This window comes from Papilio polytes, unplaced genomic scaffold, assembly GCF_000836215.1.
Source record: "Papilio polytes unplaced genomic scaffold, Ppol_1.0 DF824325.1, whole genome shotgun sequence".
Classification (NCBI taxonomy): domain Eukaryota; kingdom Metazoa; phylum Arthropoda; class Insecta; order Lepidoptera; family Papilionidae; genus Papilio; species Papilio polytes.
Window position 1 is genome coordinate 1,226,054 of NW_013524879.1, and position 27,360 is coordinate 1,253,413.

At 33.1% G+C, this 27,360-nt stretch overlaps 1 protein-coding gene across 2 annotated transcripts in view; it reads left to right on the plus strand.

Moving 5' to 3' along the window:
- LOC106100350 (homeotic protein ocelliless) overlaps positions 1–27,360 on the plus strand; it is a 46,921-nt gene that overhangs the window by 16,681 nt on the left and 2,880 nt on the right. Inside the window, exons 1-3 of one of the 2 annotated variants that reach the window (XM_013279186.1) lie at positions 5,901–5,924; positions 6,275–6,664; positions 25,383–25,537. In XM_013279186.1, coding sequence (XP_013134640.1) covers positions 6,412–6,664; positions 25,383–25,537 — 408 coding nt within the window. In that variant the 5' untranslated portion in view covers positions 5,901–5,924; positions 6,275–6,411. Of the gene's footprint in view, positions 1–5,900; positions 5,925–6,274; positions 6,665–25,382; positions 25,538–27,360 lie in introns of those variants that run through there. The other variant, XM_013279179.1, reaches the window with a different exon arrangement.

Sequence of the window (27,360 nt, forward strand, 5' to 3'; positions counted from 1 at the left end):
GTGGTCTTTCCCACATCAGAATTTTTATCCAAAATATTTACCCCCTAAGTTTAATGGCGTGAAAATATATAGACTAAAGCGTGAGGTAAGTGTAGGGATTTTTATTGAAAAAAGAACTATTTAAAATATGCTGTAATTGCTGACATCTTAGGCAACAAAGAAGTGTGTGTTTACGCTCAATATAATGGTATAGATTTAAAGAACATAGTGTTATTTACGTTTGCTGATAACGAAAAATCATGTTTTTTTTATTTTGCTTGCCTGTCCACAAGTTTGTATGTGTTTCAAGTAATCTACGAAACGGTTGGGCTTATTTTTACGAGACTTACGGAAAGCTAGATAATGTTTAGGGGTATATTACAGGCTACTTTTTTAAAATCCTTCGCTGGTAAACTCTACAGAAAACAGATTCGTTTTAATGTATAGAATGGTTCACTGATTGAGTTTTGCGCTAACCTTACCCGCTAATATCTTATTACTTGTACTGTAAAATCATTTATTCCGTAGTTACACAAGTAATGAGGGTATCCGGTTACTCCCGTTGGGAATCAAACTGATTCGCTTTTAGTATCCCGTCAGCCACTGCGCCCCCGGACCTCTAATTGTTTTCCCTTAGCCCTCAGGGAATGTCTTCTATTTAGGGCTTTTGGTTTAATCTTTATTGTGTTTTTCATTCATTGATTTTGTTATGGTTTTTATGTTGGAACGACTTTCCTACTATTATACTGATGTTTACTACATACAGATGTCAAAATGAAATTTGGCGTAGGTGTAGAACTTAGTCTGGAAGAACACATAGGCTTTTTACTAAGTTTTTAATTATGTGCTGACGGCTCGTGGATTTGTGGACGAAAACTATAATTAATACAAAGAAAACAATATGTACAAATCGCTTAAGAAATTTTCTAAGATATATTAAAAATCATGTAACAGCTTTTTTCGCTTATCGTGTATTCATCATTTATTTCTTTGAATACTGTTTGTAATTAAGATAAAATAAATGTACATTTCTGCTTTTAGATATCCAAAACCATTTAAAAATACATGCCAAATAATAACTGTAAGAAGTATAAAAAAATATCCATATGAAGAAAAAAAATCATATCAATACCATCACTGGCACAAAATAAATATAATTCACCATTAAACATTTTACAACAAACGAAAGTGAACCGTCCTATTTTCAAATTTCGAAATAGAGACGTTCCAATTTCAAAAGCGTTCATTGAAATGCAGACCATAGAGTAGGAATGTTTAGCGAACTGTCATCGGGAACAATACGTCACGATTTTGGGGCTGCGTTCAAAACATGCGTGTCCGATATCAAATTATTTTTTTTCGGTGCATTCGAGTTACGAAAACAAACAAGACATAGCTACTGTTTATTCTACGCTTGCTTCGAAAAAATACAAACTTTGATACAATTGTAAGATTTTTTCAATACCCTTAATGGAACCGTGCATTTTATATTGCATATTATGGTTGTATTCAGGTAATATAAATAAGGTTTTTGACCAAATTATGATTGAAAACGTATGAATAAAGGACTTGTAATTCTTAAAAACAGACGACTTTCTTTTTTAATTCCGCGCAGACAAAGTTGCGAGCATAGGCTAGTTTTATAATTATACTTCGTCCATTTTATTAAACTTCTAATGTGAAATACATATAAGCTATTATAATATATATTTACTACGTATACGCAAGTATATGGGCTTTATGACAAAAGAATTAATTTCGGGCGTGATAATTGTCAACTAGGGGTGTACTATTGTGACAAATTTCTCGCATCGGGGGACACCATTAAAGTTTCTATGGCGGTTACTTTTTTTTTTAACGTATTTCCGAGTATCCATTTGCGGGTAGAACCGCAAAGCCTGTCGGCACCTTTTGTTAACTACCATTGTTATATGTTGGAAGAAAATTGGACCATAACTAGTTTATTTCGAATTGTTGATAATTTATATAGTAAACTGCCACTAATTTATTAAAAGCAATTTGCAATTGTGCTCAAAATTAAGTGGTCTTGTATAGTTAGTATACGAAATCAACAGGTAATGTAAATGCAAACTACATTTTATAGTTAACTATCGCCCGCGACACTGGCCGCTTGAATTTAAAAAACAAAGCACATAGTCTACTCGTATGTTTTTTTCCAGACCCTCTACATCTATGCCAAAATTTATAGAGATCTGTGCAGCAGTTTAGTCAACTCAATAAGTGGACCGATTCCAATAATTCTTGCACCAAAAAGCTACAATGTTAATACTGAGTAACATAGGCTATGTTTTTACTACTTTTTTAATTTAACGCAGACGAAGTCGCAAGTAACATCTAGTGATAAAATAAACGGAAACTTCAGCAACCCAAATATGCGTAACAAGCTTTCGCCCGAAACTCTAACCGCGTGGAATTAAAAAAAACTAATGTAAGTACGCTATGTGTTCTTCCAGAATATCCTCTACATCTTTACAAAATTTCATGGAAATTCGTTCACCCGTTTAGGCTACAAACTCTAACAAACATCCATCTAAACTTTTGTATTTATAATATTAGTATGATTCTTATTATTTCTAAATAAAACATCAATACAAATAAATCGATAAATCATTTGTTCAGTTTAGTGACGTTCAGTGCTGCCAACTGCGCAAATATGGAAAGGGCGCGAAATGTTTGTTTACCACAATATGGCGGCTGTTTGCGATGATATTATTTATGGGCGTTTATTGGATGCTGGGCAAATAGATTTCTTATTGACACTATATGTAAGGGGATAGATGGAAAATAATTTTAACAATTACTTTTGTGTTTTCACTGGTAAAAAAACATCAAAAATATTTCAAACCAGTTGTGCGATTGTCGATTGTTTCGCAATTCAACTGTTTAGTTCATCATCATTTTCGGCCATAGGTCGTCCACTGCTGAATGTAGGCCTCCCCCCTTGATTGCCACAATGTCCGGTTAAGTGTAATTGCCACACTGTTTAGTTGCACAACTAAAAATCGAATAGTGTACCTCCATATAAACTCATAGGAATCAAAGCGAGACTAGACAGTTGTGCGATAGTTTAGTCAAAGATGTGCACGGGTTTTCAGATAGAAAACCAGTAGTGTACATGTTATAGTTTCTGAAATCGCAAGAAAATCGTTTAAAAAAATGATTATCGCTGAACCTGTAACAGCATTTTAAACCATTGAACTTTTTATTTTTATATTATACTAGCTGTTCCCGTGCGATTTTATCAGCATAAAATTATTTTATTGTTTACATGTGTCAAGTTGTCAATTGCAAATGTCAAATAGACTTGGCAATCTTTCTTTCTTGATGTTGGCAGCAACTTATGGTCTCTTTCCCACATTAGGGTTTTTATCCAAAATATTTACCCCCTAAGTTTAATACTGAAAATATATAGCCTAAAGCATGACGTAAGTGTAGGGATTTTTATTTAAAAAAGAATTATACAAAAATATGCTGTAATTGCTGACATCTTAGGCAACAAAGTGTGTGTTTACGATTTATTATAATAGTACAGATAGATATGTTTAACAGATTTTTAAAAAATAAAACTGTGTAATGTAAAGATGAAATAATTATTCGTAAACGTATACGAAAATATCAGGCAATTTGAATTAACACGGTTATAAAAACTCAACATTTACCTTACATAAAGTCTTTAAAAGATTCAATGATGCGTACACACTTCTGCGTAAGAAAAACCCAAGTGTGGCTGTACCCTTACACAATTGAACACCTTCCAAGGAGTTGCCGCTAAAATATCGCTCAAGCGAAAATCCTTGCAAAAAAAACTAACACATTCTATACTAGTCTTTACACCTTTGAGTTAAAGTTCAAATTCATTTAACACATAAATTACTTCATTTTTATAACAGCATAGGATATTAGACTTTAGCACTTTGTAATACAGTTTAAAATTGAATAACACAGTTTTTAAGATAGATATTATCTGTGCGGTTTAGGGATAATCTGTTGACAAAATCAAGGTGGGCTATAGAAAGCTTCTAAGAATCGATATCTATTAGGTAAAAGTGACAATTTTGTATAAAAAAAAATTAGTTGTTTTTTTTCACTTTCACTGTAAACAAATAAAAGGTTTTGATAGTTTTTAAAGTAATACCGGTTTTCTCTAACTTCTATCCTAACCATAGTCGTTCCTTCATGTTTTAGATGACCGTTTTTACCAATAATTCCTTTTTAGAGATCCGTTAGGCTGCATTTTGTGCCTTTCAACAACAGTGTCCCTTAAGTTCGTAATTTTTATTACTTGTAGCAGACTTAATCAAAGAGACATCTTACTATAAGTGAAATGGTCTACAGTTCTTTAGTGGGAGCCTAGCCGCGTTGTGGAATGGTCTGGCGGTATTGCCAAACCACGACTTATGGTCCTTCAAGAAGCGAGACTACAATTTCCTCAAAGGCCGGCAACGCGTCTGTAGTTCCTCTGGTGTTGCATGTCCATGGGCGTCGTTGACCTCTGTGTTCCCGCCGCTTGTTTGCCCTCTTTTATAAAAAGCAAAAAAGTGTGGAATGTAGAAGCAATAAGACTTAACTAAAAATACAATTTGTCTATGCTTTCAGTCTTTTTGTAATGAAATGTTCAGTCTAATTTAAATAATTGTTATAGTTTATATAAAAAAATTACCAAGTTACGTATCATGCCTCTGTAAATCGTTGGATATACCTTCACGCACAAAACGTGTCCCGTCAATTTGCCAAAAGGAATCTCAGGTAAGGGAAGAAAAAAAAACAAACGTGACAAAATGTCTGTAAACATGTACCTACATGTACCTTTGCGAATACAAAAGGAAAAAAAAACAGTAAAGAACACGTGAATGTGACATGGTTCCGTAGAAATAAAAATAATTATTTTGTATTGAAAATTCTTCTAGAATATCGATTTAAATTTTTCTTTCTAATAATAAACAGAACAAAAGTTATTACATCATAGAATTACGTAAAACAATTTTCATTTTTGAAAGTTTTCATCATAAAATTGCAAAATTATCGCTAAAATTAATGAATTATAAAATATTTCAAATAAAATACATAACTTTATACCATAAGCTATCCTTATATTACAATGTCAATTTAATTTGTCTCATAATTTACATAGCATATCTTTAAAAAATGTTACAAAATAATACAACTTCAACGCCACCAAACTCTAGTTTGATGTCTCTTTTTTATTTTTAAATTGCAGCGTTTTGTATTACTTAAAATAAAATTAAAATAACTATCATAATTCTCAAAAACTTCATACAGATTGTTCAAATAACATAAGTAAGGGGTAACTTCACACATATCTTTGACTCTAAAAACTCTAAAAATTTGAAATTAAGACACACTACCTTTCGCCTGCGAGTTCTTATTCTTCCAGATTATGTTCTACATCTATGCCGAATTCGATCGATATGTGTTCAGCTGTTTACGCTACAAATTCTAACAAACATCTATCCAAACTTTCACATTTATCATATAAGTAAGATTAGTAAGATTCATACATGCCTGGAACCTTTTCAATACGTGTATACAGAACCCTAATTCATTTCTATATCCGAATGTGTAGGATACGTGACGAATTCGCGCCCATTCAAATAAATCACGAGGCGTTCCCGCGCTTTTGACTCGCATTGTATTGCCATAGCATAAAATCTCCCAATAACACGCCAATTGTGCACCAAAAAGGTGAACTACGCAAAAAACATAATTGACAGTATTTATAATTGTAATTGACGTGTGTCTAATTGAAAGATAAAATGTTACTTTATGAAGCGGAACTTGTTTAATTACAATTAAATATGTTTTTGTGTATTTTTCTTGTCTATTGAATTTAAAATGGTAGTGTTCAATGTATTTTAACTAGTTTGTTGAATTTTTAGTGTGGAATATTTTTGTTGGAAGGTTATGTATGTAATTAAAATGTTTTCGACTGCTCCTTTGTACACTATCGTATGTTTGAAATGCATTTGCAATTAATTACGACGCATAAAAAAGGACCATATGATGGACAATAAAAATCTCATCTTAAATCTAATTTTATTTTGAAATTTACACAGATATTATATCTATCATGTTAAAAATAATTTTATCAAACAATCATAATCATTTAAAAAAAAAACAAGGCGTAAATCGCAAAATTATGACTTGTCTACTTACGAGCCATCGATTTATAACTTGTAACAAATGACAAATATTTTGCTACCTAATAGAACAGGTAATTCATTCAAAGATTAACAAAAAAAACCTTTTGTTTCAGATAACCACAAAAATGTCACCCCAACTGCCGATTACAGATTAAAAAAGACAAACCAACAGCCAAAATGTCAATACACACGCGGAAGAGGCTGACGCGGTGACTTTTGCCTTTCGGATAAAAAAAAAACAAAAAGCAACATGGCGCTGTTGACGAATTCGGCGTCTGCTACGGGACCGACGGCGACTGGGCCGGCGGCACCGCAGGCGCACCATTCAACAACGCCATTGCATCATTACTTCCATTATCTAAAGCAGCCTTCGCCGTTGGCTCAAAACCCTTATGCCCATCATTCTAGTGCCCATCACATGGGCATGGGACCAGGGCCTTTGGGTGGATTGGGTCCGTTCGGTTTGACGCATCACGGATTGGAGGCAGTTGGATTCCCACAAGGTTAGTTTTAATTTTATACACATATAACAAAAAAAAACTGACAGTAATTTGTTGCTAGTAAATAGCAAGAAATTATGTTAAAAACAATATTATCTAAGACACAAAAATGTAGAAAAATAATAAACTCTCGACATTTAAGTAAATTGAATATCTCACGGGTATATTTGACAGAGTTCTTACGAAATTATTTTCAGTAGATATTACGAATTCTCATTAAAATTCTTATTAAAATAATTCCGAAGACAACTCGAGACTCGAGTCGGCAATGTTACAATTTCCTTTTCTTTATTGCCATATACTGTTCTAATATTTTGTTTATATTTGTGAAATTTTGTGTTTAAATTTTACTAAAATCATTTAATTGCATATTGGGCAAAATATACTAACGGACGTTACGTTGTATGATGTTACGCGGTGTAACTTGCATCAGGCGGATCGTTGGTTCCCCCCGTAACACTACATACTGAATAAATCCTTTCCACAACCGAAAAAAAATTCTTAGTAGAATTATTTTGAAATATTTATAAACTTACTGCATGTTTCAACTACCCACACATATAGATAGATATCAAATTTCAATGTAATTTATAATTCAACCAAAAACATAAAACTCCCAAAACAGAACGTTTCCAATCTAAATTATTTACGAACCAGTTCTAAGGCACAGCGGAGAGAATAGGAGCGATGCATAATTTACGTCGCAAGAAGACATCCTTCGAAATAATCAAAACAGGCCGCGCGTCCCCCTTATAAGCGGCTTATCCCCACCCCGCGGCCCCAGTGTTGCCACTACCCCGGTACTCCCGAAATGTGGGGAAACGGAAGTCGCTTGTTAGTTGCTTTAATTAGTGTCTGGTTGGAATTTTGATGTTACATTTGTAGTATTCAAGATAAGATTTTATTTTGTAATTTAACAGTCAAATGTCATTTTAATTATTTATATGTAGATCACAGTTTTAAATAACATCGGTTCTGGTAAATTTATTATGAAATTAAAATAAATTCCCGTATTTCCATTCAATATAAACGTAGTAATTGGTCCTATTTATATTTGAAATGTAATTAATTTTACTAATAAAAGTATATTCCACTGCCGTAATTCTGACAGTGGAAATTCACAGTAAACCTTATCGTACACAAAGCAACGTGTGTGAATCTAATGTCGTATACTTGCGTCGTCAATATCGCGTAGAGCGATCCGTATAAAGGTGCAGTCGTCGACGCAAGTCGTATGTCGACAAAATTTTCTCCGCCATCTTGTATACCGAAACGAATTCTTTTACGACAATCTTAACAGTAATGTCGACAACGCATAGTTGTACAAATTTTTATGATATTGTACGTGGTAAGTCGCTTAGGGACTAAAATTAACAATATGGTGTATTAAGTCTTTAAAAAAAGATATTGTAATTTAACTTACAATATCAGAATACAGATTAATGTAAAAACTAACTTTCACCCGCGACTCCATCCGCGTGGAATTGAAAAACAAAAGTAAGTAGTAGTGTTCTTCCATACTATCCTCTACAACTAAATTTCATCGACATTCATCCGTTTAGGCTACAAACTCTAACAAACATCCATCCATTTAAACTTTTGCATTTATAATAGTTAGATTATACGAAAATGTTTTACTATAATGTAAAATAAAAATATACAATATTCTTGTCCTCGGTCACCCTCAAGGCAACTAAAAAGGCGACCAGTTAAAAAGGGAAACTTTGTGGGTTGTACACAAATCCGTGGGCCCTCAAAGGGGAACCGAAGAGTACGGATTAGGCCTCCCCCGTTTCTTAGAGCCTTCAGAACTCTATAGACCACACGAATAGTCGATTTGAATATGTATAATGGATTTTTTACTAAATGAACCCGATACGGATTGTAATGCTAGTCAAAATCTTTACTTATAAAAAAACATTTTTTTTATGTAACACATAAACTTAATAACTACTGGACAGATTTTAAAATATCTTTCACTATTAGAAAGCTACATAATCGCTAAGTAACATAGGCTATATTTATTACGAGTTTTGTTTTTAATTCGTCGCTTATGGCGTTTCTGGTAAACGTGTGTACTGAGTAAAATGTCATAGTGCAAGCATTCTCTTTGTATCTGATAAAAAAATTGTTTGTTTTTTAAATTTTCTAACACAAACCTTTCCCTGCTTGACCAGAATACTTCGTGTATATCAATCTGTCATTAATTCTGCAGTGGCTTAGAAAAACTTAAGTTAAATATTGTTTCTCTATACTTATATTATAAAGAGAAAGATTTGTATTTTTGTTCATTGTTCATTTCAAGAAAACTTTCACCATTAAAAAACTACGTTATCGCTGAGAGACATTAGTTATATTATTAAATGTCACGTGGACGAAGTCGCGAGCAACAGCTAGTATTACGTAAACATGAATAGGAGACTTGAGTTATTACAAAAAGGAAAGCAATGTTTTGATGACGTCGTAGAGGTAATTTAATTCGATCAGATCTACTCATAAAATACTACATCACATCACAATTAGTACCTTGTAAATATATCTGTAAAAGATATATCTATCTCACTTCTTAACACACAAAACGAAAGAGAGAGGTTATGCTCATTCATGAAAACTCACACATGGTTGGTCATGATGAAAACGAAGTAAATGATAATTTACACGGCATAGAGTAAAAAAAACATCGGGACTTTAATCCCTAAAGGGGTTGAGCGAAAAAAGTTGCAATTTTTTTAACAAACTTCAGGTAGCCATATATTTTTAAAAATAAAAAGGACGTTTTTCGCTTCAATTATATCTCCAAAACGTTACATTTTTCAATATAGCATTTAAAATTGTTTTAAAAAAAAACGCTTCGTCATAGAATAGATACGATTCAAATATGCCCAGACTTTTTTAATTTTAGTTTGAAAGTTCTTTTATACGCAACTCTATCCTCTATGTTTAGTTGCAACTCGTTTTTAATCTGTATCCGGTTGAATGATTTCTTATAAATCTCCAGCTACCGGTCTTCGGAAAACCAACATTCTTGTAAACTCAGTATTAATAAAACTCTTGTAAATCAGTAAACAAAATTAACGGCTCGCGACCTATTAGATTTAAAGCCCAATACACATTTAATGCGGGAATAAAATTAATCCTCTACCGAGTTCCCTTTAATCCGTATACATCTCTCTTTCACTCTCAGTTCACTCGGAATACCGCTGTCCCATTCGCACAATAGACGCTATGCGGCGTAACGCTGGCAGCTGGGCGTTCTTTTTTTGAAATTTATTTTTTTCATTGTATATTTCCTTTTTAGTGGCGTCCCTTAGAATTTTATACGGCCAGTAGCTTTTTTAATCTTTTTCGCAGCATAATTAATTGATCATTTTTATCTCCATTTTCATTTTTGTCGCAATCAGAATAAGAATGTTGGAAATATAAGAGAAAACAAAATTTCAATTATCTTAATGTTTTATAAGTAATTGAGGAAACACTTTCAAATACTTCAAAAGCAAATAGAATTCTTGAAAATTAATTATTTTGTTCGCTAACTTTATTTAGTAAAACGTCGATTTGACAGAATAGATTTCTAGATTCTAATTAATTCTAATCTTACTAATATTATAAATGCGAAAGTTTAGATGGATGGATGAATGGATGTTTGTTAAGAGTTTGTAGCCTAAACGGCTGAACGGATCTCGATGAAATCTGGTATAAATGTAGAAGATATATTTTTATATTTCCCGTGGAAAGTCGCGAGCAACAGCTAGTATCATATAAAATCAAGCACGTTAAGGGTGGTTACACACTTGATATCTAAGTGTTAAGTTACAGAATCAATATATGGGTCATTGTGTCAAACGGAAACAGAAACCTTACAGGGATTGCCCTTACAATATGTATGTATGCTGTATCGGTACGTTTTTTTTAAAAATACAATAAAAATGATAACATTTACAGTGGTAGAGCCCGCTTTCACATCTTTGCACGAATGGGTCGGCTCGCCCGATACAATACCACGACCACACAGAAGACAGACGTGAAGTGGATACAATTCCGCGTTTTGTCTGATAAGTGTGGTGCGGGAGGCCCAATTTTAGTCCCTTTCCCGTTCTACCCTCTTCATATAAGGCAGGAATTGGATGAGAAAATGGATTTGACGGTGGAGGAGACGCATAAAAAGGGGAAATATCCTCTTTATGTGCGTCTCCTTTTCCATCGATTTAAGGTAGGCAAGGCAACTGCAAATGCGGATGTCAATGGGCAGCGGTCGCTTCGCCATTTTGCCGGGTTTAGGTGGTCGCTTGCTCGTTTGCCACCTTATGATACAAAAAAAAAACCTTAAAAACGTCCATCTAATCTTTCGCATTTATAATCTTAGACATCGTCAATGTAAACTCCCCAAATCCGTAGTCTCAAAAAAACTTTTAGAGGTTAGTTACAGTTTTAGTCAAAGAAATTTCATCCCAAGTAATTAAAACAATTTCCACATCGACCCAATTAAGAAGTATAGAATTGCGGTAATCATAAAAGTCTATATATTTTATAGATCTTAGAATCCTATCAAAAACAAAAGAATTAAGTACGTTGCCCAACAAATTTCTCTAAATTAAATAATTGAAGCCAGCCAATATTTTTATTGGAGTAACTTTTAAACGTCGAAGTTTTTTCGAATTAAAACAATTATCAACTCCTTTTATTAATTCCGAGAATTCGTTATTTCAAACTAAATAGATTCTTGGAAATTAAAATGAAAAAATACTTTATTTTATTGTAGAACTAAGGTAAGAGAGCCTATAATTGATAGTTTTATATTTTTAAGGACATTAAAAAGGTTATAAAAATTTCATTGCAAAAAAGTGAACAAGAAAATTGGGCTTTTTACAGTAAACTGTCAAATACTGGTACACTTACTTATTCTTATGAGATCATATAAGTGTGGTCACCATTCGAGGTGGACCTAGAAAGAGATAGATTGCGTGAAAGGTGACATCAAGAATTCTTTGACAACTGAGACGACTAAATACTCACCATCTCGATGGCTGGCATTCCACAACCGTGCAGTTTTCGTGGAACTTTCTGTCTCGTATAGCCACGTTGTAGAACGTTCTGTCCTCGGCGGTATTTCCAAAATACGACTTAGGGTTCTTAAAGAAGCGAGCCTATAATTTCCTCAGTAGTTCCTCTGGTGTTGCAAGTCCATGGGCGTTGACCACCTCGGTGTTCTCCCCGCTCGTTTGCCTTTTCTTATAAAAAAGGAAACATCAAAGGACGAAAACGGGAAGAAAATACGGAAGTAAGATAAAAAGGGAGATGCTGATACAAGATCTTCTAGTTCATAATAAGACTTACTCAAATAACTTAAGATATATCATAAGTAATGAATCAGATTTAATAAAAAAAAGTGCAGCGAGATACCGTCGCCGTGAAATCATGGCTGCGGCGTCCGGCACGAATTATCTATCATATTTTACGCGGTTGACAATTGAGATTTATACAGAGCTGATTTACCACAATATTGATTTTATTATAAAAACTAGCTATCGCCCGGGACTCCGTCCGCGTTGAATTATAAAAACAAATGTGTGTAGCCTTTGAGTTAGAAACTATCTACATCTAAGACAAATTTAAACGAGATCCTTTCAGTCGTTTAGGCTACAAAATCTAACAAACATCCATCCATCCATCCATCTAAACTTTCACATTTATGATAATAAAGTTTATCCGAAACAAACACGTCTTGCAGCCATACAGACAGGCAGACAGACATTTTTGAATGCATTTTTTGTCATCAAATTTGCTAATAGAATTTTTCATTCGATATTCTATACAGATACTTCAATCTGTATAGACAAGCTTATAACCAGGACTCCGTCAACGTGGAATTAAATAAAAAAAAAACTAATTATTACACGTGAATGTATTTTTCGGTGATAAAAAATAGCCTATGACTCTATCCAGGTTATGTCCGTTTCCTGGGTGAAATTTTATTCAAATCATTTCAGTATTTACGGAGTTAAGAGGTAACAAACATGCAAACATTTTACTAGTAAATAATTTTTAATGCAAACTCATTCAAGGATGTATTGATTTATTTAACTTACCGCAACTTTAAGGATTATTTAAACCAATATAAAGGATGTTTTACGATATATTTGTATATTTTTAATTATATGGTGTCGAATAAATTGAAATCGAAGTATTAATGCAGTAAAAAATTGCTTAAATAAATTACACAAGGTAAATGTCATTTTAATATCCAACATAATTTTGCTTATAAATACGAGTATGCATCACTGCCACACTCGTTATCTGTACTATTATAATAAAGCGTAAACACACACTTTGTCGCGTAAGATCTCAGCAATAACAAATTATATTTGAATTATTCTTTTTTTTTAATAAAAAGCCCTACACTTACGTCACGCTTTAGGCTATATAATTTCACGCCATTAAACTTAGGGGGTCAATATTTTAGATAAAAACCCTAATGTGGGAAAGAGACCATAAGTTGCTGCCAACATCAAGGAAGCAAGATTGCTAAAGTTTGTTATCATATCATGTCAGTTTGACATTTGCTATTGATAATTTGACAAATGTAGACAATAAAAAAATACAATTTCATACGGATGACGCCGCATGGGAACAGCTAGTCTTTTAATAAAATTAAAATCCGTAATTATATTACGAGAAATCGAAACTAAGTGACATCTCAAGACTTAAGAGACTGAGTAAGAGCGTGCGCTCACGTGAAACTAAAACATCGCACAACTGTTTAGTCTTGCTTTGATTCCTATTAGCTTATATGGAGGTGCGCTACTCGATTTTTACTTGTGCAACTAAACAGTTGAATTGCGAAACAATCGACAATCGCACAACAGTGCGATAGTTTTAGTCAAAGTATGCATGTTCTTGAAAAAACTTTCCAGTAATAAGTATACAAACTTTAACACGTAAATCTTTGTCAGCGTAATAAAATACCGTTGTAACATCTCTAATTCGATCCGAAGCCTTCATAAATTATATTAAATTTATCATTTATAAATTCCAACAGAGAGCGGCTACCGTCGGCGTGCTTTGAGGTGCCGCCATCTTGCCGTGTTTGTTTTTTTTTCCTTGATAGCTTTAATGCAGTGGTTATGTCGTCGTCAGTCCTTATCGGATGTCATTCTATCATACTAATATTATAAATGCGAAAGTTTAGATGGATGTTTGTTAGAGTTTGTAGCCTAAACGGCTGAACGGATTTCGATAGTCTGTAAGAACACATAGGCTACTTGCATTAGTTTTTTTTAATTCCGCGCCAACGGAATCGCGGGCGAAAGCTAGTTGAGAATATTTTGCTACTTTTCTAATTTTTTTTTAAATCGTTATCAGTGATATTTAAAAGTTTAAAACGATACATGATATTTAAGCATTGTACTAGGGCTGGCTGTTGCTGTCTTCGCCCTCGTGAAATTAAAAATAAATAACAAATCCTGTATACTCAAAGAAAAATTATCGTTCTAATGATGAAAGAATTTTTGAAATCGACCGAGTAGTTTTTGAGTTATTCCAATACGTACAAAAATACGTAAAAATACGTTTATGTACGAATTTTTTCTTTTATTTTATTTTTACTCATGTGTATGTGATACATACCTATCCACTGCTACTACTGACGTGTGGATGATCCCAAGGGTTCTCGCGGAAGATCAGCGTTGGTACTCCAATAGGAGCATCCAGCATTTATAGCTGAGCGCGGGCCCGATCCGGTCAGCATTGCAACGCTAATTTTAAATATTTCTTTTTCTTTTTTTTTCATTTCATTAGTTATTTTTCTCATTATTTTGTGTTTAATATTTTTTTTTTCATAATTGTAGTGTTGACAAGGATTAAACATTATTTTATTTTTTTATTTAAAATACGAAAATACAAAAAGTTCCTGTTTGTAATATTAATATTGACAATAATTTTAAAGATTTAAAATAATCTTACAATCAAATATTCATTGAATTCAAAATTGAAAGAGATAGTTTGCGTGCAAGGTGACATAATCAAAAAGGGAGTGATGACTGAGATGACGTATGATAGAGTTATTTGGAGGACAAAAACTGTTGTGCCGACCCTACGGGAATACAATAAGGAGGGTGATAATGAAGGAGTCGTGGACGTAAGCTACGTATTAAATCCAATAATTCGGTATTAAAAATAACCCAGTAGCATCAAAGATAAAAGCATCCTACTCATTTTTTCTTTACATTGATAACACGCTAACAACCGTTATAACGATTAAAATAACCGTTACTACAGAAAATAGCATATAATCCAATAATCCGCATTAAATAAAGAAAAATAGCGTGTTAATTAGCTTTTTTTCATTCTATCCCGTATTGGGATTATAGCATCAGCTGGTTGGGTTTAAAAACCGATTAAAATGCGACTAATTAATAAAATTTAGATGATTAGCTGGCAACTGGAAGCTTGTTAATAGCAACACCAGCTTATCTATATTTATATTATAAACAAGAAATATTTGGATTGTTGTAGGTATTGAAATATATATATATATATATATATATATATATATAAATATAAAAAAAATTATGTTATATTATTATTATTTTTTTTTAACATAATTTTTTTTATAACAAAATGGCGAATCGACCGCTGCCCATAGACATCTGCAATTGCAGATGCGTTGCCTACCCCTATCCGACGAAGAAGGAGATGCACATAGACGATATTTCCTCTTCCTATGCATCTCCTCCATCGTCAAATCCACTTCCCCTTCCCATCCTCTAATAAGAAAAGGGTGGTAAAGGAAAGGGACTTGAATTATTAAAAATAACTCAAAAACTACTAAACCGATTTCAATGATTCCTTCACTATTAAAAAGCTCTGTTATAATTGAGTAACATAGGTGACATTTTTACATTTTTTTCAACACGAACGAAGTCGCAAGCAACAGCTAGTTGGTTATTCGGTAGATACTAAGAAGAAAATGTTACGCATCGTTTTAGGCACTTTGTAAGAGAAATGTAGCATTTTTATTGTAATTTTCCCATTAACACCTCAATGCCCACGCTCCATTCATCCCCCATTACGGCTGTGATTACTATAATATAACCGTAACCATAGACAAAAATTTTTACCAAAACATTTTTTTTAAATATTGGTAGATTTTGATTAATTTACTAATATTTCCTTTAACCGTTCCAACTAAGTTTTAGTCTTGTGCTAGGATGGTTCACGACAGTCGAATGACGGGATTCGAACCCTCGACTACAAGATCGGTAGTCCGTACCCCAAACCATTAGGGTATTGGTTATTATCAACTCTTTTATTCTTATAGATTTTAGATACTTATGTTTCTTTGAGCATACTATGTGTTGTTCCAGACTATTATTTACATCTATTCCATATTTCATCGAGATCTGTACAACAGTTTACTACAGACTCTAACAAACATCCATCCATCTAAAATTTGAATTTACAGTACTAGTAACATTGGTTATATTTTAAGAAATCTAGAAAACAAGAAAGAAACAAATTATGGAGAAGAACAAAATACGACAATCGATAACATCGGATAGGATTTTGTTTTGTAACACATCTAAGTAGGTGCTAAGTTAGAAAAACATTCAATTATGCAAATACAGTTAACAAAACACTATTAAATCAAGCGAGCACAATCCTGTGCCCTAAAGCAAGTGTTAATTTTCACACGTATTCTCAAATCTCGCATTCATTGGGGGAAGTGTTTGTTGATGGCAACATTGTGGAAGTAGGGTGGGGAAAAGAGGTATCAGATTTTTCTTTAGACATTCCCCTTATTGTTATTTAAGCCCGTGTATTGGAAATTTGTACTACGTTTAGCTAAAAAATAATCAATCTATCTATAATCTATACTATTACAATAAAGCGTAAACACACACTTCTTCGTTGCCTAAGATGTCAGCAATTACAGCGTATTTTTAAATAATTCTTTCTTTAATAAAAATCCCTACACCTGCAACATACTTTAGGCTATATATTGTCACGTTATTAAACTTAGGGAGTAAATAATTTGTAAAAACCATCATAAGGGTAAGGGACAAAAACTGCAAGCTGCCAACATCAAGGAAGCAAGATTGCTGGTAACGGTAATTATTATCCAATGGCAAACGACCTTCGTTGTCATTTGTGCATTTGAATTTTGTGATTTGCAACTAAAAATTACACAAATATAAACAAAATAATAATGTTTTTATAACTTCTTGCATGTGCTTATCACAGTGTAGTGTGATACATCGCAGTGTAGTCTGCTTTCTTTTGTTTTTTAAATCCCACGCGTTCGGAGTTGGGGTAACTAACTTTATTCTGCTTAAAAAATCTAATACAGCATCAATATAGCCGCAAGTGTTTTAAACACTGTTTTCTCAGATCTTGAGCGCCCCTCAAATTGGTGTGCGAAAATTCACACCCTCTACCATGTTTGTTTATGCAATGGGCACACGCCCGAGGCTCGCGTGGGGTTGGCAATTTGATGTCACCAACCAAATGTAACGAAAACAATTTGATTTGATTTCATTATAAGGGCATAAGGGTAGGTATGAATTTTTACAGATAAAATAGCGAAATCAAATAAGCAATAAAGATTTCTCCTGTCCATTTATAAAGGTCAGTGTCGATTTATACTTGCATTTGTTTGACTGTCTGATTTTAAACAAGTTGTAGTATATGACCATCTGAATGGAGGTTTACAAAACTAGTTTATGCGCTATTTTTTATTTTCGGTATCGGGGGGAAATCTTCTAAAGATGTCTTCTGGAAAGAATAAGGTTATTTGGGGTTTACTAATGCGCTGTTCGAGTCTGTAATAAGTATTAACTATATAAAATAAGTAAAAGTATGGTTTGGTATTACAAAAAAAAAATCTATAGCCGTTTTAACACGTTAAATTTCACAGTCTTGGGGTGTTTTTTTCATGAAAAATTCTTGGTGGCATCAGACATGTTCTTTGTTGACAAAATTCTACATTATTTTACTTGTTAAAAACAACACAAATATGTAGAATTTTAATTGATATTTTGCCGAATATTTTTTCACCCCCTAACTTCTATAGGAAGTGTTACACTTTGCCCGTTAATTGTTAAGTCAACACTCATGTTTGCGAAGCTGTTTTACTGTTTGTTATCTTTTTGTGAGTGCACCCTGAGGGTAATACAACCCTCAATAAAATTTCGCTGCCGTTTTGTTTTACCAAATTAATATAATTTGGTCACTGGCTGAAAAAAAACTATTTCAGATATATTTTTATCTATAAAGAAAATAGAAAAAAAAACTATGTATTTCATACTGCTAAGAACAAATCAATTGTGTTATTTTGAAACTAGAAATGTTTGTTTATATCGAGGGTAGTTCGACATTAACTAGACATTATTCAAAATAAACACTTGAATGTTGACTGTCGTGGGAGAAGGACGTGTGACGCGTGCGGCTAATGTTTTTAATGGTCACAAAATATTGACGCGTGCTTAAGTACTACTGTAGGACGAGATATCTTAGGGGTAGAGTGGAAATGATTATTTAAACTAGCTACCTTGAATAATATAAAAACTTTGTCTTGACTGTGTATGTTAAATTTATAATTAGTTGTACCACAAAGAACATTTTCAAACTGACAAGCTGTTGCACGCGACTTCGCCCGCGTGAAATTAAAAATATAACCTATATTACTTACTGATAATATAGCTTTTTAATGGTGCAAGAATTTTTGAAATCGGTCCAGTAGTTTTTGGGTTATTTCAATATGTACAATAATCCAAAAATACAAATCTTTCCTCTTTATAATATTAGTATAGATATAGATAATTGAAGAAATGTTGTTAACAAACGTCAAATAAAAGCCTCGTATGTTCTACATTTCAAATTTTCCACTTAGCAATAGCATAAAATTTAATTTGCAGCATGAATTGCTGCGCAAACAGATAGCGGGAACACGTGCGCGCCACGTGCCGCCTTAAGCGAGACTGATAAATGACTCTATAATCGTACCAAACCATAGACAATGTCAATTTGTTACACCTCACCGATCTCTATGAATGGATAGGATTTAAGATGTGGTATTTGTACCTATTTGATGTTGCTTCTCACTATCTTTTAATATTATAAATGGATGGATATTTGTTTAGAGTTTGTAGCCTTAACTGCTGAACGGATCTCAATGAAATTTGGCATAAATATGGAGGATTCTGGAAGAACACATAGGCGACTTCTGTTTTTATTTTTTTAATTCCGCGCGGACGAGTCGCGGGCGAATGCTTGTAATGTTTACATTTGAAAGTTTGGATGGATTGTTATAACGTATTCTCCAACTAAACCGATCTTAGTGTATAACTTAGTTAAAGAAAAGGCGTGGAAGAATACATAGGTTTTTTTTATTCCACGCGGACGAGGTCGTGGGCGACAGCTTTACTGCTAAAATGTTGAGTACCCCTCATCGTGCGACAGAGACGATAATATACCGTCGTCTCAATAAGGATTAACTTATCACTGAAGTAGCGTAAACTTGCGGGCCGTGTGGCCGGGGAAGATAAACGCAGTTTAGGGGGACCCCCCCTGGCCAGCCCGGAGGGCCCATTAGCGGATGATTAAGTGTTGCTAGGATAAGAATCCCATTCCTACCGATTGATTGCATTTAAAATTTAGCTATTTAATGAAAATGAAGTAATTCGAAATAAAAAGCCAACTATAGACAACAACGTAGAACTTTTGAATGAAAGTATATGTAAAAAAATAAATGTTTGTTACCTATCTCCGAAACTTAACGATCTTGATGTAATTCGGCACATGTAGAATATAGTATTGAAGAACACATATGTTACCAAGAGCGTACGCACACCTGAAACTAAAGTCTCGCAGAACTGTTTACTCTCGCTTTCATTCCTATGAACTTATATAAAGGACACTACTTGATATAGTTTTGCAAAAAAGTTGAAGCTGTGAAACAATCGACAATCGCACAACCATTGTGCGATAGTTTAGTCAAAGGCGCCCGCTTTTACATTCCAACCAGTAAACATCCCTTACAAAGACCAATTCACACTATTGTAGCTTTCCACAATATTTACCACCCCCTGTTCACGCTGCAACAAATAGCCAATAATTTATTAGATAAATTTCAATTTACTAACAATTCTGTTAGCCCCCCCCTGGCACAGGGTTGGCAACATTATACTAATAAAATAACTCATTGCTTACGCTTGTAATAACTGTAAATTTAAACTCTATTGTTAAGCAATAAGGTTGAAATTCGAATATTAAAATCCCCAGTTGTTTCTACTAACGGTAATCTGTCACAACTTGTCGTGTTCAACCCCTAGGGCGGCGTGAATACAATTTATGTGTTAACATGATTTATAGCATCGAACCCTTAGCATTTGGAATACTAAATATGTAACCAAACTTGCTAAATATAGCCAGCGCCAATAGCCTAATGTTTTGGGGTACGCACTACCGATCCTGAGGTCGAGGGTTTAAATCCCGCCATTCGACTGTCGTGAACCATATCCTAGAGCTTAGTTGGAATGGTCAAAGGAAATATTAGTGAGTTAACTAGCTACAATAACTAGCTTTGGCCCGTGACTCTATCCTCATGGAACAAAAAAGTATTTAGCCCATGTACTCTTTCAGACTATCCCCTATATCTATGACAAGTTAAATCAAAATCTGTTCAGCAGTTTAGGCTACAAACTCTAAACATCAATCTGTCTAAACTTTCGCATTTATAATATTAGTAAGACTACCTATTGCTCGCGACTTCCGCGTGGAATTAAAAAAAAAAAACAAAAGGAAGTAGCCTATGTGTTCTTCCAGACTATCCTTTACGTCTATGCCAAATTTCATCGAGATCCGTTCAGCCGTTTAGGCTACAAACTCGTAACAAACATCCATCCATCTAAACTTTCATTTAAAATTATTAGAAGTAAGATTTTTAGTAGAGCTAAGCTAAGCTACTTATAACAACGGCCTTATTTTAAATGCAAATTCAAATTTAAGAAACAACACTAAAAGCCGTGCCACTAAACAATCCCTTCGTAGCTGTCAATTTGACAATACAAGTTCTTGATATTTATTCCCGCCATTAAAGATCTTATTGTATTTGACATAAAGTCGATTTTGTCTGTTTTCTTTACACAGCTGTGTCTTCCCCCTTAAACTTAACACATCATTAAAGATGCTCTAGGGACGTGCCGGGGTCAAGAGGACGTGAAAAAATTGTTTTTTTTTATTCTTTTTTGAATGTTACCACATTGATGGATAAGTTGCCAGTTAATTAGCAAATGTTTTACCAAATTCTTTTAATTAATGGGAAAAATACTCTGCATTACGTAATCTTAGATAAACTAGAAACAACTAATTAAAACCGTAAAATTTGTATGAAAACTTTTTGTAACTTCTACATTAGTTTCAACATTGTTTTTTTTTTTATTTCTAATCTTGAATACGCGATGTCTTTATCTATACTAATATTATAAAGAGAAAAGATTTATATTTTTGTATGAATGGAATAACTCAAAAACTATATGTCTGTGAGTAACATAGGATATAATAAAGCGTAAACACACACTTCTTTGTTGCCTAAGATGTCCGCAATTACAGCATATTTCTGAATAATTATTTTTTTAATAAAAAGCCCTACACTTACGTCACGCTTTAGGCTACGTGTTTTCACGCCGTTAAACTTAGGGGGTAAATATTTTAGATAAAAACCCTAATCTGGGAAAGAGACCATAAGTTGATGCCAACATCAAGGAAGCAAGGTTATTATGGTAACGGTACTTTTGAAATTTACAATTGAGCATATTTTTTTTTATAATTTCATGCGAATGAAGCCGCACGGGAAAAGCTATATTTTATATTCTATTTTAACGCGGGCGAAGTCGCGAGCAGTTAGTTGAATAAAAAGTGCTGTTATGATGTAAGTAATCTACAGACAAAGAATTTAAATCCACGCGGGATTTAAAAAAAATTAAATAATATTTTTAATAGCAAAATATTTTTTAAAAACTACAGTAGTTTTTAATTTAATCCGTTACATACAAAAATTCAATGCTTTCCTGTTTCTGATATTAATTTAGCATATAAGATATTATAAGATCTTTTGGACCTAATTACAATTGGCGTCTGAAAACATTTGACAGAAAGGTTAAGAAAAAAATTCCCCCCTTATCCTAGTCCATAGATAACTCTATCATACGTCATGTCAGTCATCACTCCCTTGATCATGTCACCTTTCACGCAATCCATCTCTTTCTAGGTCTACCTCTACCGGTGTAACTCATAACTAACATCCTGTTTGTTACATTGGTCCCTCATAATATGCCCATACCATGCTTACATACTTGTACCATCGTATTTATTTTGCTTCATTTTGACTTTAATATCTATATCTATCCAATATACCGATACGTATTGTTACAGTTCAAAAGGAACTGAGAACCAATATTACTTCCAAGCCAAAAGATTATAATAATAAGTCCCGACCGCACCTTTCAAAATTTATCGATACGCCGTAACGAGATCTGAACACGAATCTACCATTAGCAGTCATAGACAAGCGACCATAAACAAGCTTTATACGGTATAGGGTTGCCAGACGTACGGGGGAAAGTTTTACACTGGTTTCGGGAAAAATAAAACTTTACTTCAGGAAGGTATAGCGTTTTAAAAAAACTTAGATCTTACAAATGGGTAGTAATATATTTACTTTTTTATCCCATTTCCAACTTAATCGTATTTTTGATGTTTTTGTTTCTAAATACAACTTGTAAATAAATGTTGAAATTTCTTTAAGATTTAAAGTATTTTAGTCCTTCAAATTAGCTCTAATTAGCTATATTCTATGCTTCTTGTTTGACATATTGCTGTTTGTCGGATAGAGTCGAAAGTTTCTAGTTTAGCAGCACCCCTGCGCAGTAGCCCTATCAGAAATCAACCGTGAAGATAATATCGCTAACTCTAAAAAAAGGCCGCCATGTCATGAGGATTAGCGTTCGAGCCCCCATTGTCAACTATAACAATCGAAATATACCCGTCCTTCTCACGCATGCGTCGCTTTACACAAGTCGAAAGAGATGGACTAACGTCTATTTATTTCCACTTTTCTATGGCATGGGTAATGTGACAGTTTTCGTATGAAATGTTTGTTTGGAATAGCCGACTGAATGGGGACGGCCCGCGACTAGTTTCGAATGAACGCGATGCATTATTTTACTTTTTTTAATCCGTGAACGAACGCGCGATTGAAAAGTCTAATAACAATTTGCGCCCCAACTGAGTTGGATTGTTATACAATAGTTTTTATTTCTGATAGATACAAAAACTTTATTTGAAATGACATCGGACAACACTTTTATTCTGCCCTTTCAAATATATAATTAAATGAAAATATTAATGTAATTAAGTATCATTTTTGTTGTGGCAACATTTTCGCCGGCATTTCCTTTTTTTACGTCAGTTCTGTCGCTACTTTACAGATTTTTTCTACTTTTTAATATAGCAGTCCAAAATGTCTTACATGCCAGTAACAGTATACAGAAAACAACAATTTGTCTATGCCTCTTTGACAGACGAAAGCGCGGGCGTGACGTTTTGACCTATCAAGTGAGGTTCTTTAAACAACGTCAGCTATTTGTCAAAGAATATTCTTTTATGAAGACATGTTACGCATTGTTTGTTTTTTATATTGTTTGTTTTTAAATAAATGTAATGTAATTTGTTAAAGGATTACATTTGACTGAGTTGTTAACACGACTAGCTTTCTTATCGTTTAACATTCGTATGATTTATGGTTTAAATTCTTATTAAGTTTGTAGAACAGAATTTCTATTGTGATAATATTTTTTCATGAACTTGAATTCTGAAGTTATGACTGTAAGAGGTAGGCGTAGAACAACGAATTTAGTACTAAGTTTTATTTAGATGAAAAAAATATTTTATTCTATAGCCTAAACTGCTAAACGGATTTTGTTGAGATTTTAGATGCAAAGGATAATCTGTAAAAACATGTAGGCCATTTACTTTTTTTTTAAATTCTACATGGAAGTTGTCGCAGGAGAAAGGTATTGAACAATATCAATTGCTTTAGTTAAATATTCAAATAAATAAAAGCAAAGCAAAATAAGAAACCTCGCCGCGGTACAAATTACAATTTTTTTTCTTATCAATCTTTCTTTACTATGTAGATGAAGGCAGCGGTATTCAAACTGTTAGCAAGCAAATAATCAATAAAAAAACGATTCCGCTAACAAATAATACCAATAAAAATGAATTTATGTACCAAAAATATTTTATTAGACAACTTGGGAAAGTCTGTCAATTCAGAACATTGTTATTTCTTCCATATTTCCAATGAAATTAAATTATGACATTTTGTAATGCGATTTTCGTTATCAGCAACGTCAACATCATTTTTCCGAAATCTGGAAGTTTTCTTTTGATATTACAAACAGACACTTCAATTTTATTATATATACATATATTTAACAGTTTGAGAAGCAGTCGGTATAAATAACAAAATCAAAGGTCCGTATCACAGAAGCGTCTAGCCATTACCATATTATTAGTACAAATTACGGACCTCATAATTTTATTCGTTTGAAACACCGCTTACGCAGGAGGTAAGCAGATGCGTAACAAAACATTATAAACATATATTAACGAACGTTGTAATATAATAATTAAATCTCTTAACTTATACTATTTTTAGTTGTATTTTCAATTTTAGAATTAGTTCTTTGTAAAATGAAATAAAGATAAATGCTAGTATTACTATTAAAAAAAAATAAAAAAATGCATCACGCATTAAAAACTCTAAAATTGTAACTAAAAAGTAAGATAACCTATATTTACTAACGGAAAAATAAAAATTTGATCAGTTCCTAATAATATATCAATAATTAAAACTATTTGTAATCTATTTCTCGTATAAATGAATATATTAGCTATATTTTAATCAAATTAACTATAACTGGCAGCTGACACTGGACGCCTTTGCCTGAACGCACATAAAAACAAAACGCGCTTGTCTATGGACATTAACATTTTAATAACCGCATTCACACGTTACCAGCGGCGCGACTAATTCGTATACACTAATGAGAAATTTTTATTTATTACTTACTAAATTTTACCATACATGCATCTTGATAATGCAATTATGTTTATAAAAGATTTCGTGTAAGATTTTGTTAAAGAATAATCTAACAGCGAGGATTTTTTGACATAAAATCCCGATGAAAATTGTCATAGATGAAGAACAATCTGGAAGAACACATAGACTACGTAATAGGTTTTAAATTCCGAACGGACATAGTTGCGGGTCCGTTACTATTCACATATTTATAAATGTATGAATTAACTAGTTCCTCCCGCGCGACTTCAAACTTATGAAATTATAAAAACTTTATTTTATATGTCAAAATTTAGATGCATAAATGACAACCATGGCAACTTTGATTCCTTTGTGTAGGCAGTTAATGGTGCCTTTCCTATATTCAGGGTTTCTTCCAATTTATTTCCCTACTAAGATTCATAGGGTGAAAATATATAGCCTAAAGCGTGTCGTCAGTGTAGGTCTTTTTATTAAATGAGTTATTTAAAAATATACTGTGATTGCTGATAACCTACGCCACGAAGTAGTGTGCGTTTACGCTTTTTTACATTACTATAGATTGATAGAGATATATAAATTAATTCTATAATTTAATTCCAGGTGTAAACCCGCGTAAGCAGCGCCGGGAACGAACGACATTCACCAGAGCTCAGCTCGACGTGTTAGAAGCGTTGTTCGGCAAGACGAGATATCCTGATATTTTTATGCGGGAAGAAGTCGCCTTGAAAATAAATTTACCTGAATCTAGAGTACAAGTAAGTTGTTTCTAGTCATCATCATCTCCTTATTCTAGTATGTGATATATTATCTTAAATACGAAATAATCAAACAAATAGTTCTAATAAGTGTTTCTATTAAGTTCTTAGCTAAATAAAATCGTCTTATAATCCATGTCGTAAAAAGACAATCGACATTCTATTATTCCTTTACTCTTTGATGTTCGAGAATTGAACATCAAATGGGAACCCATTATATCGACACGGGCATTGGCGCGCAATCGAATTACGTTCCAAATTTGAAATTCGAAAATCGAATCATCCAATCCGCTCCATTGTTTGACAGCCGCATTATCCAATACGGGAAAAGAAATCCCTTTTTTGAACATGTTTCAGCAATTTTTCGATGTGACAGCATTTAATAATACTTATTTAAGTCTGTTAGTATCAATGGATTCGAGTTATTCATCTTTGATGTATTTAACTTTATTTTCCCTTTAGCAACTCAATATTCCAACTGAAACATTCTTAGAAATGGCGCTTCATTTTCCCGCGTAATTCTTCGACGTGTTTACTTTTATCAATTAAGGTTATTTCAACTACGCTTTCGCTGTGAAAAACGTTTATAACATTTCCGTTCCGCTTTGTGATTTCACTTTTATCAATGCATTATTTAGCGTAAAAATGATCTACGGCCGCGATGCCGCGAAATAAATTTTAAAAACAAAAACCGTATCCGTATTCTTAATTTGAAAAATTCATGTTGCGAATAATTATATCATTTAACTTCGCTTTATAGCAGTTACAAACCGTTAATTAGTATGCTAAAAGTAACCTGTTACTATGTTTTTTTGCGTCTATCTATCGCCGTGATCTTTGAGCGTTCCCTTCGTAGTTTTTCAAAAAAGAAAGATAAAGATAAACTAAAGTTGGTACTAATTGAATAATGCAGATTCACAGATAAAATTAAGAGGCGCTAGTGTGTTGATAATTTATTTTATTATCTGCATTCCGTGTTTAATGTGTTTCTTGAGCAATGAGGAACAAATTTACACAGATTAAAAATGTAGATTTGTATCTGTAAATAGTCGAAATGACCTTAAGTTTTTTTGATGTAATGTTGTTGAGATAATTTGGAAATTATATGAGCCGTCAAATTTATTTTGTATGCAGATTTGTCTGCAAGTTTACGATCGTTTTGGAATTTTTTACTAGGAAATATAACAAAAGTAAAATTTTCCACGTTCTTTATAGTACTTTGACATATGAGATAATTAATAAATATGTTATATGTAAAAATAGTTGTGCGTATTAGTAAAAAGCAAAATCAGGGCAAGTGACGTCATTTAAAATGAGTATAACAAATCCTAAAACATTATTCAAGGTGATTAATTATTAAAAAAATCGTCTTTCTATTTAAATTAAAAAAAATTAAAAGTTATGTCCCTAAAATTTTCAAATATGATTAACGACACTAATTGCTATACGCAGAATACTTTAATCGTCACTAAGAGAGCATAATGAATATCTATACGTAAATAACTAAAGAACAATTAATACAATTAAGTTTTAAGACGTTTCCATATCACATCAGTATCGACTAGGAATCGAACATTGATTTTTATACGAGTAAACCTTACCCCTCTTGTATTTGCCGCCGTGCCGCAACGCAGCCGCTCCGGATTACGCCCCCCACCGCGCTCGCCCCCTTTATACCTCATCAATGACTTAATGTTTTATGAAAAAGAGCAAATATGAATGTAACAGATGCCGTATCCAGTATTAGTAAAATGAATGTTGAATGCGTTTCACTTTTGTTAATCTTTGAATTTTTTTACTCTATGACATTCGGAGGGAATGTC